The sequence below is a fragment of the Triplophysa dalaica genome, chromosome 24, assembly GCF_015846415.1.
Source record: "Triplophysa dalaica isolate WHDGS20190420 chromosome 24, ASM1584641v1, whole genome shotgun sequence".
NCBI classification, from domain to species: Eukaryota; Metazoa; Chordata; class Actinopteri; order Cypriniformes; family Nemacheilidae; genus Triplophysa; species Triplophysa dalaica.
The window spans coordinates 2755354-2772656 of NC_079565.1; the positions used below are offsets into that span (position 1 = coordinate 2755354).

General features: G+C 38.6%; 2 protein-coding genes across 3 annotated transcripts; both read right to left on the bottom strand.

Annotated features, from left to right (window-relative positions):
- Positions 1 to 539: 539 nt before the first annotated feature.
- ptpn9a (protein tyrosine phosphatase non-receptor type 9a) lies at positions 540 to 12896 on the bottom strand. The gene is made up of 13 exons (XM_056739656.1): positions 12414 to 12896; positions 9265 to 9408; positions 7292 to 7381; positions 6293 to 6417; positions 5746 to 5851; positions 5219 to 5329; positions 4753 to 5069; positions 4518 to 4605; positions 4331 to 4400; positions 4169 to 4247; positions 3048 to 3198; positions 2752 to 2959; positions 540 to 2633 (listed from the first exon to the last, which is right to left on the bottom strand). The coding sequence occupies exons 1-13, from the start codon at positions 12444 to 12446 to the stop codon at positions 2443 to 2445; spliced, it is 1713 nt and encodes a 570-aa protein (XP_056595634.1). The 5' UTR covers positions 12447 to 12896; the 3' UTR covers positions 540 to 2442.
- A 1545-nt stretch (positions 12897 to 14441) lies between these two features.
- Positions 14442 to 17272, bottom strand: snupn (snurportin 1). Of its 2 annotated transcripts, none has more exons than XM_056739658.1 (9): positions 17130 to 17272; positions 16765 to 16929; positions 16415 to 16601; positions 16172 to 16276; positions 15976 to 16072; positions 15775 to 15872; positions 15605 to 15682; positions 15299 to 15379; positions 14442 to 15198 (listed from the first exon to the last, which is right to left on the bottom strand). In XM_056739658.1, exons 2-9 carry the CDS (start codon positions 16920 to 16922, stop codon positions 14896 to 14898), a joined length of 1107 nt encoding a protein of 368 aa, XP_056595636.1. In that variant the 5' UTR covers positions 16923 to 16929; positions 17130 to 17272; the 3' UTR covers positions 14442 to 14895. The 2 variants fall into 2 exon arrangements, with proteins under 2 accessions (XP_056595636.1, XP_056595637.1); XM_056739659.1 differs by lacking the exon at positions 17130 to 17272 and adding an exon at positions 17022 to 17120.
- Between the last annotated feature and the right edge of the window lie 31 nt (positions 17273 to 17303).

Genomic DNA, 17303 nt, shown 5'->3' on the forward strand with positions numbered 1-17303 from the left:
GACTATTGATATTTAACTCCAGTGCATTATTTTACGACAAAATCATTCGTTTATAAGTGCTCTTTTGTGCCAGCTTTAAAAAGTGCTTTAAGCTGTTTTATCAGTTTGCAAACTTCCGTCAAATTAAAGCACATGTTAGGCCACGCCCCTTACCCACTCAAACATGCTAGCGAACCCAATGGCCTGGTTTCACAGACAAGGATTGGACTAGGCCTTAGTTAAATTGGGATGTTTATGTCACTTTTATAAAAATCATGACTGATGTGCATCTTGAGACAAAGCAGTGGCACTGATATATTTTAAGTGAGTTATTTTCAGTTAAGACAACTCAAACATTCATTTTAGTCTGAGACTAGCCTTAAGCCTGGGTCTGCGGACCAAAATGATTGACAGGAAGAGATCGTTTCTGTTTGGCCACTTCTTTCACGGTTTTGCTTACAGATGTCATTTCTTAAGACGTCTATTTTAGTTTTAGTCATTCTGTTTATTCTGTGCAATATTGTGAAATTCCTTTTTATAAAAAGTGAAGTTACACTCAGTAAATGATTCTTTCATTTAATAAACAAGATTTTGCTAAATGACATTACAGTTTGACAGTTTATTTTTTTGGGAGACAGACATACACAAAGGCAGCAGAAATGTGCAGACAGTCCTTGCACAAACTTTGAATCGATCCACATGTGTGGAATAAGGCTCTTTTTATCACTACAACAAAACTGCTGCAAACACATTAATGTCACAAGCTTGGCATTTTTAGGTTAGTTAAATCCCATAAAAAGAAAAATCGGATATAAATGAAAATATAATTTACATATATATTTGAGAGTAATAAGGACATACAACTTGAATATAATAGAAAAATACAACTGGTCACATTTTGTGCCCATGGAGGCAGGACTGCAGATCCTGAAATCATTTGGAGTGTGTTTACAAGCAAATTCAATATGAATTCGGTAGCAACGACTCTTTAACTCCACAACAGAATAAAAAGCGATTCTAAATGCACTTAGATATAATTTTAAACATGTTATTAGTACAATATAGACAAAAATATTACAAAATGAAAATGACTCAATTTGTCGTCCCACTAAATAAAGAATACATCATTGAAGTGTGGAGGTTCACAGATCCGATGACGCTGCAAGAGTTGGTGAAGAACTTTTCACGTCCAGCCATCCACACCATCAGAATTTTGTTATTAGTCATCCGTTTCATTTAACTGCACAAGTCGTACAAACTACAGAGGCATCAAGAAATTATTCAGTCTTAAGTCAATTTCAGCATATAAATAAACTCTAGAGTGTCTAGAATAATGCACTGGACTGGACACATAAGTAAATCTCAAAAATAAGCAGAACTAAAAAAACTAAACGCTTGTCAAGGAAAAGACACTGCTCTTCATATGAAATTGAATATGGACAGACACTAGCCAGCTCCAAAAAGGCAAATAAAAAGTGTATTTGTTAGCTATATTCCATAGTCTAACGCCATACAAAATCTCAGGCTGAAATAAAGTTAAATTACATTTATGGCATAATGTTTATGATAAAAATACTTTAAACTATCACCAAAAAAAAATGTTTTTGATAAAAAAACATCAAGGTTACAATATGAGACCTACATTGGGAATTTATGGGGCATGTGCATAAGCATTTAATACACGATTTAAAAACTATGTAAATATTATTTTTGTTACCACGATTGTAGTTTAATCAAATTTTCAATCTTTTAAAGCGACAAATCCTTAACCTAGAATTTTCCTTCATGTCCAACTGCCATTCAGCATCTGTCCAAATTCACTTTAACTGCATGAAAAGAGCACACATTATATATCTGCTTAACTTCACCCGTTGCATAAAGTACAGAAAACCTGACAGGTTTAAAATGATATAAAGAAGAGTAAATAACCAAAAAAAAAACTTTGAAAAAGTGGAAGGATGGATTATTGGTCTGAGGCGCCATTATAAGAATGAATCATTGGTCTGTGGCAAAACGACACAAAACACCAGCTTGCACTATGAGCTATGTGCAAAAAGTATTTTTTTAAACAAATGTCAAGTTTTCTCTTGTTTAATCATTACAGTAAATGATCTGAAGTAAAGTCTTGGAACTTCAGTTGCATCATTGTCCCAAATAATATTCGAGTGCAGCATATTTGTGTGAAATATCTGAACTTTGACAACATTCACAGACAAACCTGCAACATTACAGACACTTTATAGAACAGGTGGACCACTCACTTATGGTAACTATTTAGGCTGCCAACCATCAGGATAATATTGAAATAACTGGTGTCGATCAGTAATAATAAAACAAGCTGTTGAGGCAAATATATCCTGGAAGAAAATCACTGACCAACCACATCATAAGATTCGATTCTCTTACTGATTGGCTGAGATTGGCCCTTCACACCTCTGATTGGCTAAGAGTTGGTCATGCTGCTCAATGATTGGCAGAGAGCAGGCCCTGTCTCTGGACATGCTCGAGAATTGCGGTGTGGCAGAAATAGTACTGCTCAGGTGTTTGAATGCTAAAGGCACGCTGCGATCTCATCCGCCGGACCGTCTGACAGACGTTAAGGGTCCCAACGTCCTGCAGTTGGGACAGACAGATGTCCAATGCACAAAATGTACCTGTGGAGGTCAGAGGGTGTTATAGGTCAATACGATCATAAAATAAAAAATATATAGTTATTTTTTATAGAAAATGTTGCTTTCTATGCACCACAATGCTTTTTGGTTCGAAACTAACCGGTTCTCCCAATGCCAGCGCTGCAGTGGACCACCATGGGCGGCCCAAGTGGATGACCCCTCCACTGTGACCCGAGAGCCTGGACCGCCCATTGCTGCTGATGCTTCACGGCTCCCAGGAACTCGATGAGAGACACCGCGGAGGACGGCACCCCGTAATCAGGCCAGCTGAGGAACTGGAAATGAGTCACCTGTCTCTGTTCAAACGTCTGTGGAAAAGAAACAAAAGTTAAAACGCTGTTCCAATTTACTCTTCTAAAGGTAAAAAAGGAAACATTGCATGTCTGTGTGTGGCACCTCTGTGTTGTGTAGTTCCAGTGTGGTTTGGTTGTAATGGGCGTGGTTGTCCACTCTGTGATTGACCACAGCGATGTGTCCATAGACCTCCTGACCGCACTCCTCCAGAGGCCAGTACTGTCCACACTTCCTCCGGCCGCCCTCTTCCGTCCTGCAGAAAAAAAAACGCAACAACCTTAAACTTAGTTTTTTGTCAAGCATGTATTTCAAGTTTTAGGGGTGAAACAATGTATCATGGTTCAATATATGATGACGTTTATGATATAACATCCATTTCATTATATTGGATAAGTGGGCAACGCGTGAACAGCCCCAACATGGTTTTATAACTTTTTTATATATATTTTTACTTTTACTGATTTAAGAAACTCTCTTTTAGCATTTAGATTTTCAATCTGGTGCAAATTATATTAATTATGCAAATTATACAAAAAATAGATAGAAATTTGTTCAAATTCAGTTTTATTCTTCAGTGACCGACAATTTCGCTTAACCTTGATTGTTGTCGTCATATCTATAACACGCTGTTTGTATAACAAAAAGTGTAATTAAAATAGTATAATTGAATGTCATTAGGAAATCATTAACTTAAATTTCAATTAAATATTATTTTAGTTAAAAATATTGTGATACTATTGCGTCTTGTATCATGAGCTGAAAAGTTTCATATTAGTAGTGTATATGAAATATCCGTAATATCAACAACATTTTAACAAGAGAAATGACTACAAACACTAAACACACTAAATTAAACATAACCAAGCATCATTTATTGATATTAAAAACATTTAAATGTAAATCATGAATATTGTAACCATCAATTATTATGGCCACAATATCTGATGCCATGACAGCCCTATTTTATAAGAAGCATTTCATATTTTCTTTTTTTGTATACATAATTAATGTATCATTTTTTTTTACTGCTTTAAGAACTTTAAGAGAATTTAGATTTTCAATCTGGTAAAAACTAGTTACAATATTATCATGATTTACATGTACACATTAATTATAATGTTGTATAATTTCTTTCTTGAGCCTGCCTCCTAAAATCCTGTCTCTTCATGTCTACGTGTACTAGACTTCATGTCCGACACTATTATTCATGCCAACCGTCTCACCTTGTTGTCATGACGATAACAAGCACATTTTGCTCCCAAACCATTCTCCAGAAATCTCCGTACGTTTTCTCCAGTGCTCCTGGTCAAAAACAAGGGCCGCATTTTAACCTCCAAAAATACTGAAACTGAACCCTGAAGAAGCTTAAGAAGATCTGTTTTTACCCTGAGTCCCAATATACGCATTCTTCTGCTTGTATCCGTCCATAAAGCTGGCGTTTATGTAGTCTGATCTCTGTGAAAAGACAAAAGGAGGAAAAGTTTTGTATATAATAAGTCGTTTACTAACTTCCACCACTAAAACATTTGATCCAGTTAAACCTATAAGAGAATGACATCAGACAGCACAAACCTCATTTCGTCTCGCTTTGAGTCGCACACGTGTTTGATCGAGACACAGCACGTCGCCATAGCGATTTCGCTCCTGGTTGTGAGCGGCCCTGACAAAGTGTAAAGTTATATTATCGCTATGAATGCTTTTCAATCTCATGTATGTCACAATATCAAATTTTAAACTCCGCCTACACTATTCTATCTAGTTTTACCCTCCGTTATAAAAAAAGATGCTAACATTCTATCATACTCACATCGAACAGGAGAAAGTTCCCGGCGGCTGCTCTCTGCGGATCTCTTCGTACTCCATGTAGATACCGCTGCGCTGAGCCCGGTTCAGGTGGGCCATGAGCTCGGGCAGACCCATCCCGTCAGGTCCAGGGGTGTGTATGGAGACGTTCTCCAGCGGGATCCCCACCAGCTCATCCACGGGATCCACGCGGCCGTTCTGCTCAGACAGCAGCTGCATGTTCCAGCTGTGCACGTCCAGAGGCAGACAGCCACCCAGGTGTTCAGGTAAACAGTCTCTGGGCAGATGCTGTCGCAGGTCGGCCATCTTCACCATCTGAACCTGAGAACAGGTGAGGGGCACGTCAGCATTTCTTTACCAAAATATTCATTTTTAACTTTTACAACAAATAAAAGACAGACCGGATTTTGTTTTGTTAGTCTGCAAGTTATATAACAGTATAAGTACTCTTGTATCTTGTGTGTACTGACCCGTTCTCTCAATTTCTCCTTAAGTAAGAGGCTCAGTAGGTTATACGGCACTCGGAACCACACAGGAGCTCCGACAATGAGCACTTTCTTCAGACGTGCTGGAAATGCGCCCTGCAACCAACAACAGAGAGAACAAAATTATCTAACTTCCACAAATAAACTTTCATGTCAAGTTTCTTTTCTACCAGAATGCGTCGATAGCAAAATCCCAAAGTTAACAGAGTTGAAAAAAGCTTTTTAAATAAAGAATCTTCATCTGAATTTGATTGGATGATGATGCAGGAACAGGAAGTAAACAAATACATTTGCACTATATGCCATTACCGATCTTCTTTTATAAAAACATTTGAATATCCCTTGTAAAGTTGTATTTCAGATATACTGTACATATATCTTTTTTTTTTTTTTTTTTTTCTCTATTCTGTGTTAGTGTTATTTGTATGCACCATGGGTCTGAGAGTAACACAATTTCAATCCTCTATATATATGTACTGTTCATGCGACTTTGACATGAGACAGAAACTCACCTTGAGTAGATTAAGGATCTTTTTACTCAAATCCAGTTCGAAGTTTGTGTAGTTGGATCCAGCCATGTCATAAATGAAAACCAGTCCATTTCTCTGAGTCTCAAAACTGCAGAAACATTAAGACGAATAAGAACTGTCCACCACTGTTAACATTCTCATTTTAGCTATTAAAGGGAATATCTAGCCAGAATGTTTTGTGATATTAAAGGGACAGTTCATCAAAAAACATTTTTTTTTTTCATGCTCATGTCGTTCCAAACCTGACTTACTTTCTTCTGCACAACCCAAAAGAAGATATTCTGAAGAACGACCGTAACCAAAAAGCACTGGCCCTCATTGACTTTCACTCTAGAGACACTTAGCCATCGAGACATTTCACAAAAGATCTTCTTTTGTGCTCCACAGACGAAAGAGTCATATACCGATTTTGAGCAACATGAGAATTAATAAATGATGACAGCATTTTTATTTTTGGCTGAACTATCCCTTTAAGAAATATGCTACCCAGATGTCTTATCTGTTGTCTATAATCTTTCACACTCTCTACCTCTCCACGGCTCGGTCCAGCAAGTAAAACAAGGCCTGCAAAACCACATGATTTCCTGTTTTGCTGGGATGGTGCAGTTTAGCTGTGTACAGGGCGATGGATGCTCCAGACGGGTCACGGACACCCTGATGGCAGAAAAACATCTGACATTAAAAATCTAAAGAAGCCTATTTTACAGAAAGCATGCTCAGACCATCACAGGTTAACTTTTATGTAAGAGTAATAATATCATGACTAACAGCCTAAGTGGGATGAAGTTTTGAAAGTGTACACATGGGGACAGTAGAGAGCGCTTCTTCCAAAGCTGTTAACAATGACTCATTCTAACAAAAGCTGGCTGTTGTTATAGAAACATGATGTTCATTAACATTATACATAAACACCATACTCATCTCTGCCATTCAATACCATGCTAAATCTTGTTTATTTGCTTTCAGCTGCTCAGTGATCAGATCCGCTTCCGCACGCTCACATCTATCAAATATTTATGTTAATAAAATATTCCGATAATCTGATGACTCATAAGAAGTATGGAGCCCGCGTGAGTGTCTCCGGACTATAAATACGGATAAAAGGATGTGATGAGAGAACAACGGAGGATAAAAAGAGGTTAAAGCGATCAATGAAAGTATCGGATGAAGCACTGCCTCCGCAGCGACCAATCAGGTGTCACATCACCAATCCACATGACCAATCGGAAAGCAGCACCAGACTCTAAACTCACTTGATTCTGTAACAGGCTTAAAAATGCACAGAATCAATCACAGAGACAGATAGCTGATCTCCTTAACACATGCGAGATGTCTGTTCGATAGACCTACAGGTAGATGGAGAGATTTCCGTTTCTTAAACACACACATTATAATTGGGTTGAAACTGCAGAGTCTGAAAATGAAATTTGGCAGATGATCTTTTTATCGATGAATCATGAATCTGATTTCCCAGCATACCCAGCTCATCTGAAGATAAATAGATCCCTGATGTGATGTGTGATCTTACCAGAACGGTGAACTTTCCACTAAGCAGCTCGGAGCGTAAAGGCTCCTCGTGAGGCTGAAGTTTGACGATTCCTTCCCTCAACCGAGTCTCCTAGAAAAGAGATATTTAGTCTCATTTAGTGCATAAATAAGACCAGACATCATTTTTTATTAGGGATGCACAAAAGTTACTTTTGGGACGATAAAGATTTTCTATTTTCTTTTTTTTATAGATGTTACAGAAGTAATTTTGTAACTCGCTCACTTATTTCAACTTTTATCATAAAAGCTGTCTACTAATTATTTAACATTTTAAAACGTGCAAACATTTATGAAGACATGCTTTAAGGTGTACTTGCTCGTTTATCGGCTACATCACCAAATAATTTCCATTTAATATGAATTGGATCCATTTAACATTCAACAAGCCAACATAATAAAAGTCACAAAAAAGTATAGATAAAACAAATTCTGGACAACATGACAACCTTCAGATGTTATTTTTTGCCGTCAAATATTTCTAATTAAAAACAAACTCACATTTGACTTATTATTATAGAACATTACATATTCCTGCCTTGCACTGTTAATAAATGGGTTGTTTTCTTGGCCTTTCTCATGCTATAGCTGATATACAGATGGTTGTAAATTAATGAAAATAAAAAAAGGTTGATTAGTATTGTCAATGTTCACCTTGTATGTCCAAATTTGCTGTTCAGAAAACGGAAAAAACACAGTATTTTCAAAATCGTGTTGTCAAAGTTTTTACAAGACAAGCACTTTTAATAACTTTTTATTGGTTAGATATTTGGAAAATCCAGTGACAAACATAAAGGGTGACTAATAACAACAGTGATTTATGATCAAATATAAAAATCACAAAACATAATGAAACAAGGTTTCAGAAGGACAGCAGCGATATGGTGGCCGACACATCGGTGCATCTCTACTTTTTAATCTTCCTTTCTTTCTTACTATTGTATACGTAATTGAAATGTGGTTGTTTAAGTGACTAGCATAAAAACACAAGCTATTAACACTAAAAATTAAAACAAAACTATTGTGTGTATATGTATTATAATTGTTTCGTCTCTTGGATAGATTGCCACGATGACAAATGCATTTTGAACTGGTGTAAGAAATGGAATTATACAACATTTATTCATCCTCGATGTTCATTGCGGCATAATGAACAGACTTAAAGTTAACAAAGAATGACATAAAACAAAAAAACATGCAAAAAGAGACTCATAACATTCTTTACTGACAGATTTGCATTTGGATGGCGTCTGAAACTCAAGTTTTATTGTTCTGATTTTTATTGCTCATGTCTGGATTACTGATATCATCACTGCATGAGTCAGCTCATGCACTGAACACATCCACGTCTGATCCAAACAGACCTCAGGAAAAAAAGAGCTCAGATCTGCTGCACGCTGAGCAGAAAACCAAACAGATCTTTACTGAGTGAATTAACTACAGTCCAAACCAGACAAACAAAAGCATTCTCCTTTCCAACCCAATTTAATGCTGAATTAACATCTATTGTAAAACCAAATCTGCTCGTATGAAGCCAAGCTGCACTCAAATCTGCTAGTTGCCCAAGATTGTGCCGGTAAGTTTTTGGGACGCCAGAGTAATGTCCAGTCGTATAATACTGTATATGGGAAAAGGAGGGTTTTCGGATGACAAATATGGGTGTAATATATATGGGGTAATATATAAGCAATATGACAGATCCTCTTTACATTTTTCAGAACTTTGTTTAGCCAAATCAACTCAATAGTGTTGTACGACCATAAAGTAGTCTGGCGACTCTGGCGTCGCAAAAGCTCACCAGCGCCATCTTGAGCCCATTCACGTTGCAGTATTTTCCACCAGTTTCTTCGGTGAAGTTGAATTGTGACTTACCACGAACAAACCGCGGTAAAAATGACCAGGCACCACATTGATTTCTGGGTAACTTGGGGGACAAATACAACGCTGAACACTCACCCTGTAGCTGTGGAAAAGCTCAATTGCTCGCAGGACATCGAATTTGCGGGCCATTAGAAACTTTACCGCCACGTCCCAGGATAACGGCGTGACACCATGTTGGGATGTCCATTTATTGATCTCTTCCAAAAACTGCTTAGTTGCCTAAGGAGTAGGAGGGAGAGAAAGAGAGAGAGTTAAGAGCGGTATATTAGCTACTAAGCTCTTTGCAGTTGGATTTACAAGAAAGTGAAACATTAAATAAGCCAAACAAATGAAAAATTGCTTTTGAACTTGGCTCTGTGCGTGTTTGTATGCATTCCTCCGGTGGTTTTGGATGAGTTTACAGCAGAGAAGAAAATGACCTTGTTTCAAGCGAAACACACACTTCGTTCTCAGTATTTTCCCGATAACTATAAACACTCGCATACAAACAAATACTGTCAAAGAGCGCAAAGCAGAACACATGGATCCATCCGACTGAGAGTTCTGGACCTGTAGGTCAAAGAACATCAGGGTAGTGGGCAGCAAGTTCTGTAAAAGCCTCCTGTATTTTTATCTAACAGTGATAAGATCAAGGTAAACCTAGACTGACCCACCATAGAGAAACTGCCTCAATATGCAAATCATCTAAAAGAAACTTAATTTTCATGTTTGCAAATCAGTTCCACTCAGCATGCAATGCATTCTGGGAAATTATGGCATTCCACAGTGTGATGGACTGCGTGTGAGAAATTTACATGACTACAGCCGGGTAAAAAAACATCTCCAATTAACAAATACTGCAATTATCAGCTTTAGTTATTCATCTTTTATAAAGCAATATGACAGTAAAACTAATATTATTATTCCATTAGTCAAACTCTTCTAAAACTTGTCGTAAAGACAGTCATGTCTGTGGACTCAGGCTATGTACCAACACAAAAACATACACGTGTATAAGGGATTATTTTTGATATTAGTAGTATTTACTTAATTTACCAATAACTGAAAATATAAGTAAATGTTTATTATTATTTTTATATATATACACACATGTATATGTTTATAAATACAAAATTAAGCACAGTACACAGACATACATTATGTAAACACAAACTTTTATTCCGGATGCGATTACTCACGATGAATTGTTTGACAGAAACAAAAACATAGCTTAAACATAGTTTATAGTCGTATTAACTTCTCCGTTGTGCATGGTTACTGCATGCGACAAGATGAACTCTAATAAACTCCAATCCACAATAAAGCTCAACTTTTTCTAAAAGCTGGACACGCCCACATCGCGCTGCCGCCATCTTGCCCCTGTTTTCAAAATAAGTCAGTTTTGGTTTGGTTCATCACTGTAAATTGCTATATGTGATATATGTGAACCCCGATAATTAAAACAACTTGCACTAGTAGAGTAAACTTACAGAACATACTGTATCATTGCCAAACTACTTCTATCTGAAACCTTTCTTTACACAATTCTTCGAGTTCAACTTTACATTCTGCTCCTCTAGTTGTCCTGAAAACCAAACGGAATAAAAATCTGCTTTTCCTCTCTTTCGCTCTCTCCAGAGGTTCCAGTCCACCCACTTGCACAACACAGTCAGTCTCCTTAAAAGGACAGAGAAGCAGAATATGCAGGCAGACAGCCCTGAATTGTGCAGAATTCACCCCGAGATGAACTATGCGGGCCTGAGAAACCAGCAAGATTACAGTTAATCACGGTTCAAACCACTTCAGTCAAACACACATTCAAGCGGCCAAATACCATATCTATCTCATGTTAAAGCGTTCACGGTAACGACGGTTTCCATATGATTTCTTTGTATAGCCTAGTTTCAATTAAGAGAAAAAACGTGTGTAAGACACAAACAATTTTTCACTCAAAATGATACACTGACGTATTGAATGACCTCAACATCATAAGCGAAATCTGAGATTTTCCACACACGCGTGCACTAGCAGATTTAAACCATCACTTCATGTAGAAACGCACATCCACCAATGCTTTGGATGTTCAAATGCTTTTAGCAGCTCACGTCCCTCAGGGGCTCCGAGCGCCGGACACAGCCAGTCAAACATCAAATTATTCTCGCACACTCAGGAACCAGCCAGCCACCCCGATAAGCCTGTGGTTCCAACTCCGAGAAGGAAGCCCCAGAACACCAGGCATGACATTCCCACAAACGGCCATTATTGCTGGGAAAGATGGACCATACGATGCTGACGAGCAGGTGAATGGATGAATGAACCAATGAATGAATAATTGAATGAATGCGCGACTGGGGCTCATGTAAATGAGATTCAAAAGCGGAATGAAAAACACAGAGAGGCCTTGTTAGAAATGTGCAGCCTTTCCTCATCTTAAAAAAAAGGTTAAGTGTTTATACACAGAGCACTGATGCATCTTTCATTCATAAAACTCAACTTCTTCAGTTATTCGAAAGACCATTTTTAACACGTTAGCGTGAAATTGCTATCCTGTATTTATGGCTTGAAAGAAAGTATTGAGACTGAATGGACTGGCGAGTATATTTCACAATATCTTCAATTACATAAACATACATTTCTGCTGACCTATAAATAACCGGCAGACTTACATAATGACTGTTTCCTGTTTGAGTCTTTTGAGACAAACATCTCTCTACACTAAAGTTCTTCACCGCCACACATTAAAAGTGTTACATACGCAGGTATGTGATAAAACCTCTTGGAGTTTTAATAGCTCTGCTCTGACTTTGGACAAACCTGATATTGAGCTATTGAGTTTAATCCACTTTTAAGTGAGTCATTGATGAAGTCGCATCTGCAACCTATTTCCCTTCAGCTGTATTTCCATATCAGACCGGAGTCAGACCTGATTGTGAGGTTGTAGAGGAAATCGAGTCGAATTCAGAAGCATCTCAACGAAAAGGCATCTTTTATCAAACCTATCATTCTTAAAAGTATAATTTTGTGATACAATTATGCCTATACAAATTGTAATAAAAAAGAGTGTACTGTAATAAAACCACGGTGAAACTTATTAAGAGAACCAAAGTTTCAACAAAAATGGGATTTTACAATAAATCATCGCAACCGGACAACGTTACCGGGGTTGCTTAGCAACAGAACCGCTGGAAAAGAGAACCGATGTTCTGGTACGGTAACGTCAACCGGACTGTGAAGGCATTTCATACCTGCTCCTCTTCTGCGGTCAATCGGGCGGCCATGCTCGCGTCCTCCTCGGGATCCTGTTAAAGCCCGGACAGATGTTGAGATCGGACCGTGTAGATCCGACCGGGATGGTTTTTAAGGCCCGTTAGCAGCGATCAGGCTAACACCAAGAGAAGCGCGAGACTCGCGCTGTTTTCAGCCCGTGCGGCCCGCCGCTTCAACAAGGCACGCGACACAGCGGCGCGTTCATGATCCGGACCGGGTTCGGTTGGACACACGTTCACGTTTACACGCATACACGCGCAAAAACGAGCTAATGGTTTTCCGGCAGCGCTTCGGTCCGCCCGAATTTGTGACGGAGGGGAAAATTCATCACGGAAAGGCGTCGAAACTCCCGAGGGCTGCTTGGTTTATATCGAGAGGCTGAAACGGTCGTTAACGATCAGCATCCGGGCGCTTTAAGACGCTTTTCCGAGAGAATGAGAATGAAGATCATACGCTACCGAAATGCAGCAGCGGTGAGTGAGGCCCCCTGCTGGCCGCTAAGAGAACTGCGCGTGAATGACGCTCCGCCTCTTTCATTCATAAAAACTACGACGTTCGGGCGAAGAGACACAACTTTTAAACTTTTTATTTTGATTCACCTTCTGGTTAATTATAAAAACAATATGCTTGCCAATCACACTCAGCCTTAAAAGTTTGAATATTTTTAAAGAAATATAGATGACTATTAATTAATTGTTTTACCAGATCTCTTACAAGAAACGAACCACGTTTGGTCTAGTTTTTGACCTCCCTATTATATCACCACATTTTGCTACACAGAGATGTGTTTTTTTCTGGTCAACACATAGTGAACGTTTTCCTTTTGATCAGTTAGAAAATAGCACTAATGGAAGAAGAGTTTCTGCAAATCTGACGTAAGAAAATGTACACCGAAAACGAAAAAAGAGAGATGCTGTAAGAACTGCAAAGAGCTTCCTGTGGGTTTTCCATCATTTAATGAAGGCCAGTGATTGACAGGAGAACATAATGACCTCATCCTGGATAAATGCACACGAGCACTTTCACTTTAAGAGAGGATTCATACACTGGGGGTGACATATCATCGCCAAAAATTAAACTAGAGATAGTTTTGTGTCATTAAGCAGACGCTTTTATCCAAAAAACGTGATTACCTAGACAGCATTTGCGGGCATCAAGCACACACTCCCTGTTTTGAGTAGACCTACAATGTTGACCTGCTTGACACATTTTACTCACAGCCAGTAATTCTGACTTCTGTTTTGACAGACACGGTGTTTGCTCACGAGAGATCCAGGAAGCCTGATCTAGGGTGACAGGTGCTTCGTGTTCCTGGAAAGCAGCGACTGACTAATAATCAAACCCACAAGCAAACCACAGGCCTCTCCGATGACGCTCTGGGTTTTCTGTAGGACGTGATCTAACGTTAGTGGTTTCACATCTCTGCAAAAAGCTTCCACGTAATCTTCCTTCACGTTTTGGTCTTCATTAGCTGAGGCTGTTGACATTTAACCAGAATAGATTTTGATGATGACAGCGTTTCATTGGCAAAAATAAGACATAGTTACACTAAGTGCTGTACAATGATGCAAATTGATATAACACTATGGATTAAACTGTATTTATTTACGCTTTATAGGGAAATCACACCTTTAAAAACAAAATGAGCAGCAACTGAAACAGAATTTAGTTGTGGAATTACAAATTAAATTTAAAAGTAATGTTTTATTTATATTCAAATGCTATATTTGTTTGACTGAGCAGTTGTTACATAAACCAAAGTCTATAGCTATGCTTGTAATGCATCCCATATTTCTATCCCAATTGAGATCCCTCAAATCATACAGTTTGGTGTGGTTTAAGATGAATTCGACTTTAAATGTGTAAGTCTGAAAGACTATAAAAAAGGGCAAAAATGTTCACAACAAACACCTTAGAAAGTGCATATATTTTCATAAAAATCTAGTGTATTATTTTTGAAAGCAACACTGCTAACGACTTCTGGACATTTAGAAATACACAACAAACATGGACAGTAAAACTTTATTGAAATGGCAACACATATTTAAAAAACAATTCATTGGTTTTATCACCAGATAATAGTTGACCTTCTACAGAGAAGGTCAATTTAAAAAGATACATTTAAAATCAAAGACGTTGTGTAGAGGTGCATAATTGAACCGTGAATATCCTATTGTTATTAGCTGTACATTCACTAAAATATTTGGCAAAAAAGCAATTAAGTTTTAGTTTTATGAATATATTGATACGAATAGCCCCTTACGAGGCACTCATAACAAAATTGCAATTGAATAATACGCCAAGTAAAAACCCAACTCGTTCACATTTCTGTTCTTTAGAATTAAGACTATTCTGGTTAGTGATCTTCATGTCTGAATTCAGGCTAAATCAAATCGATCCAAACAGGATCCACATCTAGAACTCTACAAATACTAAATTCGTGTAGTCTATTTATAGACCTCAGACCTCCATGTTCTCCTTCTGAGAGGTTTGTGAATTCTCTAGCGGTGCCTCTGGTGTGGAGAGGTGTTCCAGTTCATATCGGCCGTTCTGATCCGCGGGACGAACTTCTGTAGATGTTTTCTTGTGTTCCAGGATCTGCTGAAGTTGGTGGCTGGCATACTCAGGCTTGTTGGTAAGAGGGCACTGTGGCACCTCTATGCCCAAGATATCTGCCACCATGTAAGGTCTGAGCCAGCCCACCAGTGGTGTGCTACCAGGGGTGTAGTGGGTCTCCTTGTGGTAGAAAAGAAGGCCGTCCACCTAAAAAAGAAGAAAAAGTGTTGTTCAAAGATTAAAAAAAATTGTTGACACGCATAAAACATTAGGGATTTCGAAAATGACACATGAAAGATGTTCTTACAGTGAAGCTGTATTCATGTGCAAGAGCTTTCTGGATAGACTCTGTTAAACAGGGGATGTTGCTCAGACTGACGAATCGGAACTGAAGAGAGAGAACAGAAGTTAAACCAATGCAACCATATAGACGAACAAGATGTATATACTGTAACGTTTAGAATCGTAAACCCACCTAGCCAAAATGCCTGGAACAATGTATATTTTATTATTCTTAAATGACTATTAAATTATGATGTTTTTGAATAAAACAGTAAAAAAAATATTAAATCATTCCATGTGCTTCATTGACAGCTGTTCATTTCTGACTTACAGGATTAATTTTAGAAATTTCAGAAAGACTTTCAGCCTCCTCCACTTTAGACTGCAGCCAATAAAATCTGAACTCTGTCTGTAAAAAAAATTATAATTGTGAACATGCAAAAGAACTGATTTTAATCGAAAATTTTGTTTATGTAAATAAAAAGAGGGAGAATCACTCACCGGGCAGTCATAGACCGGATGTCCCCTCCAACACATGACGTCCAGTATGTAATAGGTTCTGTCCACATCGCTGTAGATGCAGTCTAGAATGGTGTAATCTACATCAAGACACATTTATCAGTTTCGTCTCCCATGATGGCTCAGAGCTGTGCTCTAGCACACTCTAGTGTGATAACTCTGAAGGACAGGTGAGACACAGACCTTTTCCCAGTGCAGAGTTGTGCCTACTTCCACCAGGAAGATGAGAGGGGAATCGATTCACACAGTAGCCACTCTTAGTGTAGGATGTAGTGGACCCCTACGTAACAAAAAAAACACAAACTGGATAAAATGTATCATATAAAAACAAGTGTTGAGCTCATAAATGACAAGAAAGTAAAAAGTGATTGGCACAAACCTTGGAGGCAACGACGAGGGATCGCTTGCCAATCGGACAAACTACCATCAGCCAATCAGAGCTCAGATCAGCAGGGACATCCACCAGCCACTCCGACAACATCAGCTGCAGAATCATAATGTTTATATGTAAACGCTCACAATGATGAGTCTATAAAAGTCAAACTTTTCTGTACACTTTTTAAAGCATTTAAGGGTTCTTGCACCAAAAGCATCAACCTCTAGCAATGTATCTAATAAGCACCTGGTTGGCGTAATGTCTTGGCAGCTTTTTCCTCTCCTCAATCTCCATCCCGTCCTCATCTGCGCTTTTGTCAAGCTGCTGTTGACTCTTCTTCTCCTTCTCTTTATCCTCCTCATCTTCACTATCCGCTCCGGTCCAGTCTCCATCTGCCAGTCGACGAGCATGATTCACATAGTTCAGTCTCTTCCTGCAAAATGCATTCAAGTAGGTGACAACTTGGTTTTCACTCCTACTATTCATTTGTCAACTTAGTAGGGAGCATCAGGGCTCCAAACCTCCACTGTCTGATTCAGGAATCTGAGTGATCATATGACAAGACATTGAAGCATCTCAGGTTTGGAATAACTCACTCTTTCTGTAGCTCCAGGAATCTTCTGCGGCGTTCGCTTTGCTCTAGGACACTGTATTTGCTCTTGTATTGGGCCAGACGTGGGTGAGGTGCAGACGTGGTGTTTGGTTCTCTGGACACAGAGAAGCTGGAGGAGAGAGCCTGTGTCAGAGCCTCCATTATGGATCTGTGACAAAATACAGAATAATTAACAAACACAAGCGATCCACGTGCTTAGTAAAAATGTTGTTTCAAGAGCATCAACGTCAGATCATTCACTTGTATAACGTGCGTATCAAAACATCACGATCACGTCACACACCGATATTAGACAGAAAGAACAACAAAAAAACGATGGGACAAACACAACTGCGAAACACAACTCACCTTCCGCGTAAACGTTTCAAACGCGTTTAGCGCGCTGACGTCGTCACGAATCTAAGCGGCCGACCAATGTCTTCACGGAGTTTCCTCCCGTTAGGCGACCAACGTTCATCACAGAGTTTCTCAATCTGGTCAAAATACCAAACGTAGGAAAGTTTTGCTTTGCTTAATGTAAAC

What these genes read in the sequence shown, in the direction of transcription:
- ptpn9a (XM_056739656.1), bottom strand. Translation starts at nt 12,446, where the DNA reads ATGGCCGCCCGATTGACCGCAGAAGAGGAGCAG. An exon ending in GTGGAAAGTTCACCGTTCTG is followed by an intron (nt 6,418 to 7,291) that starts GTAAGATCACAC and finishes TTCTGCCATCAG; the next exon opens with GGTGTCCGTGACCCGTCTGG. An exon ending in TCAAAGCGAGACGAAATGAG is followed by an intron (nt 4,401 to 4,517) that starts GTTTGTGCTGTC and finishes GTCTTTTCACAG; the next exon opens with AGATCAGACTACATAAACGC.
- snupn (XM_056739658.1), bottom strand. Translation starts at nt 16,922, where the DNA reads ATGGAGGCTCTGACACAGGCTCTCTCCTCCAGCTTCTCTGTGTCCAGA. An exon ending in CCCTCGTCGTTGCCTCCAAG is followed by an intron (nt 16,073 to 16,171) that starts GTTTGTGCCAAT and finishes TTTGTTACGTAG; the next exon opens with GGGTCCACTACATCCTACAC. An exon ending in CAACTCTGCACTGGGAAAAG is followed by an intron (nt 15,873 to 15,975) that starts GTCTGTGTCTCA and finishes GTCTTGATGTAG; the next exon opens with ATTACACCATTCTAGACTGC.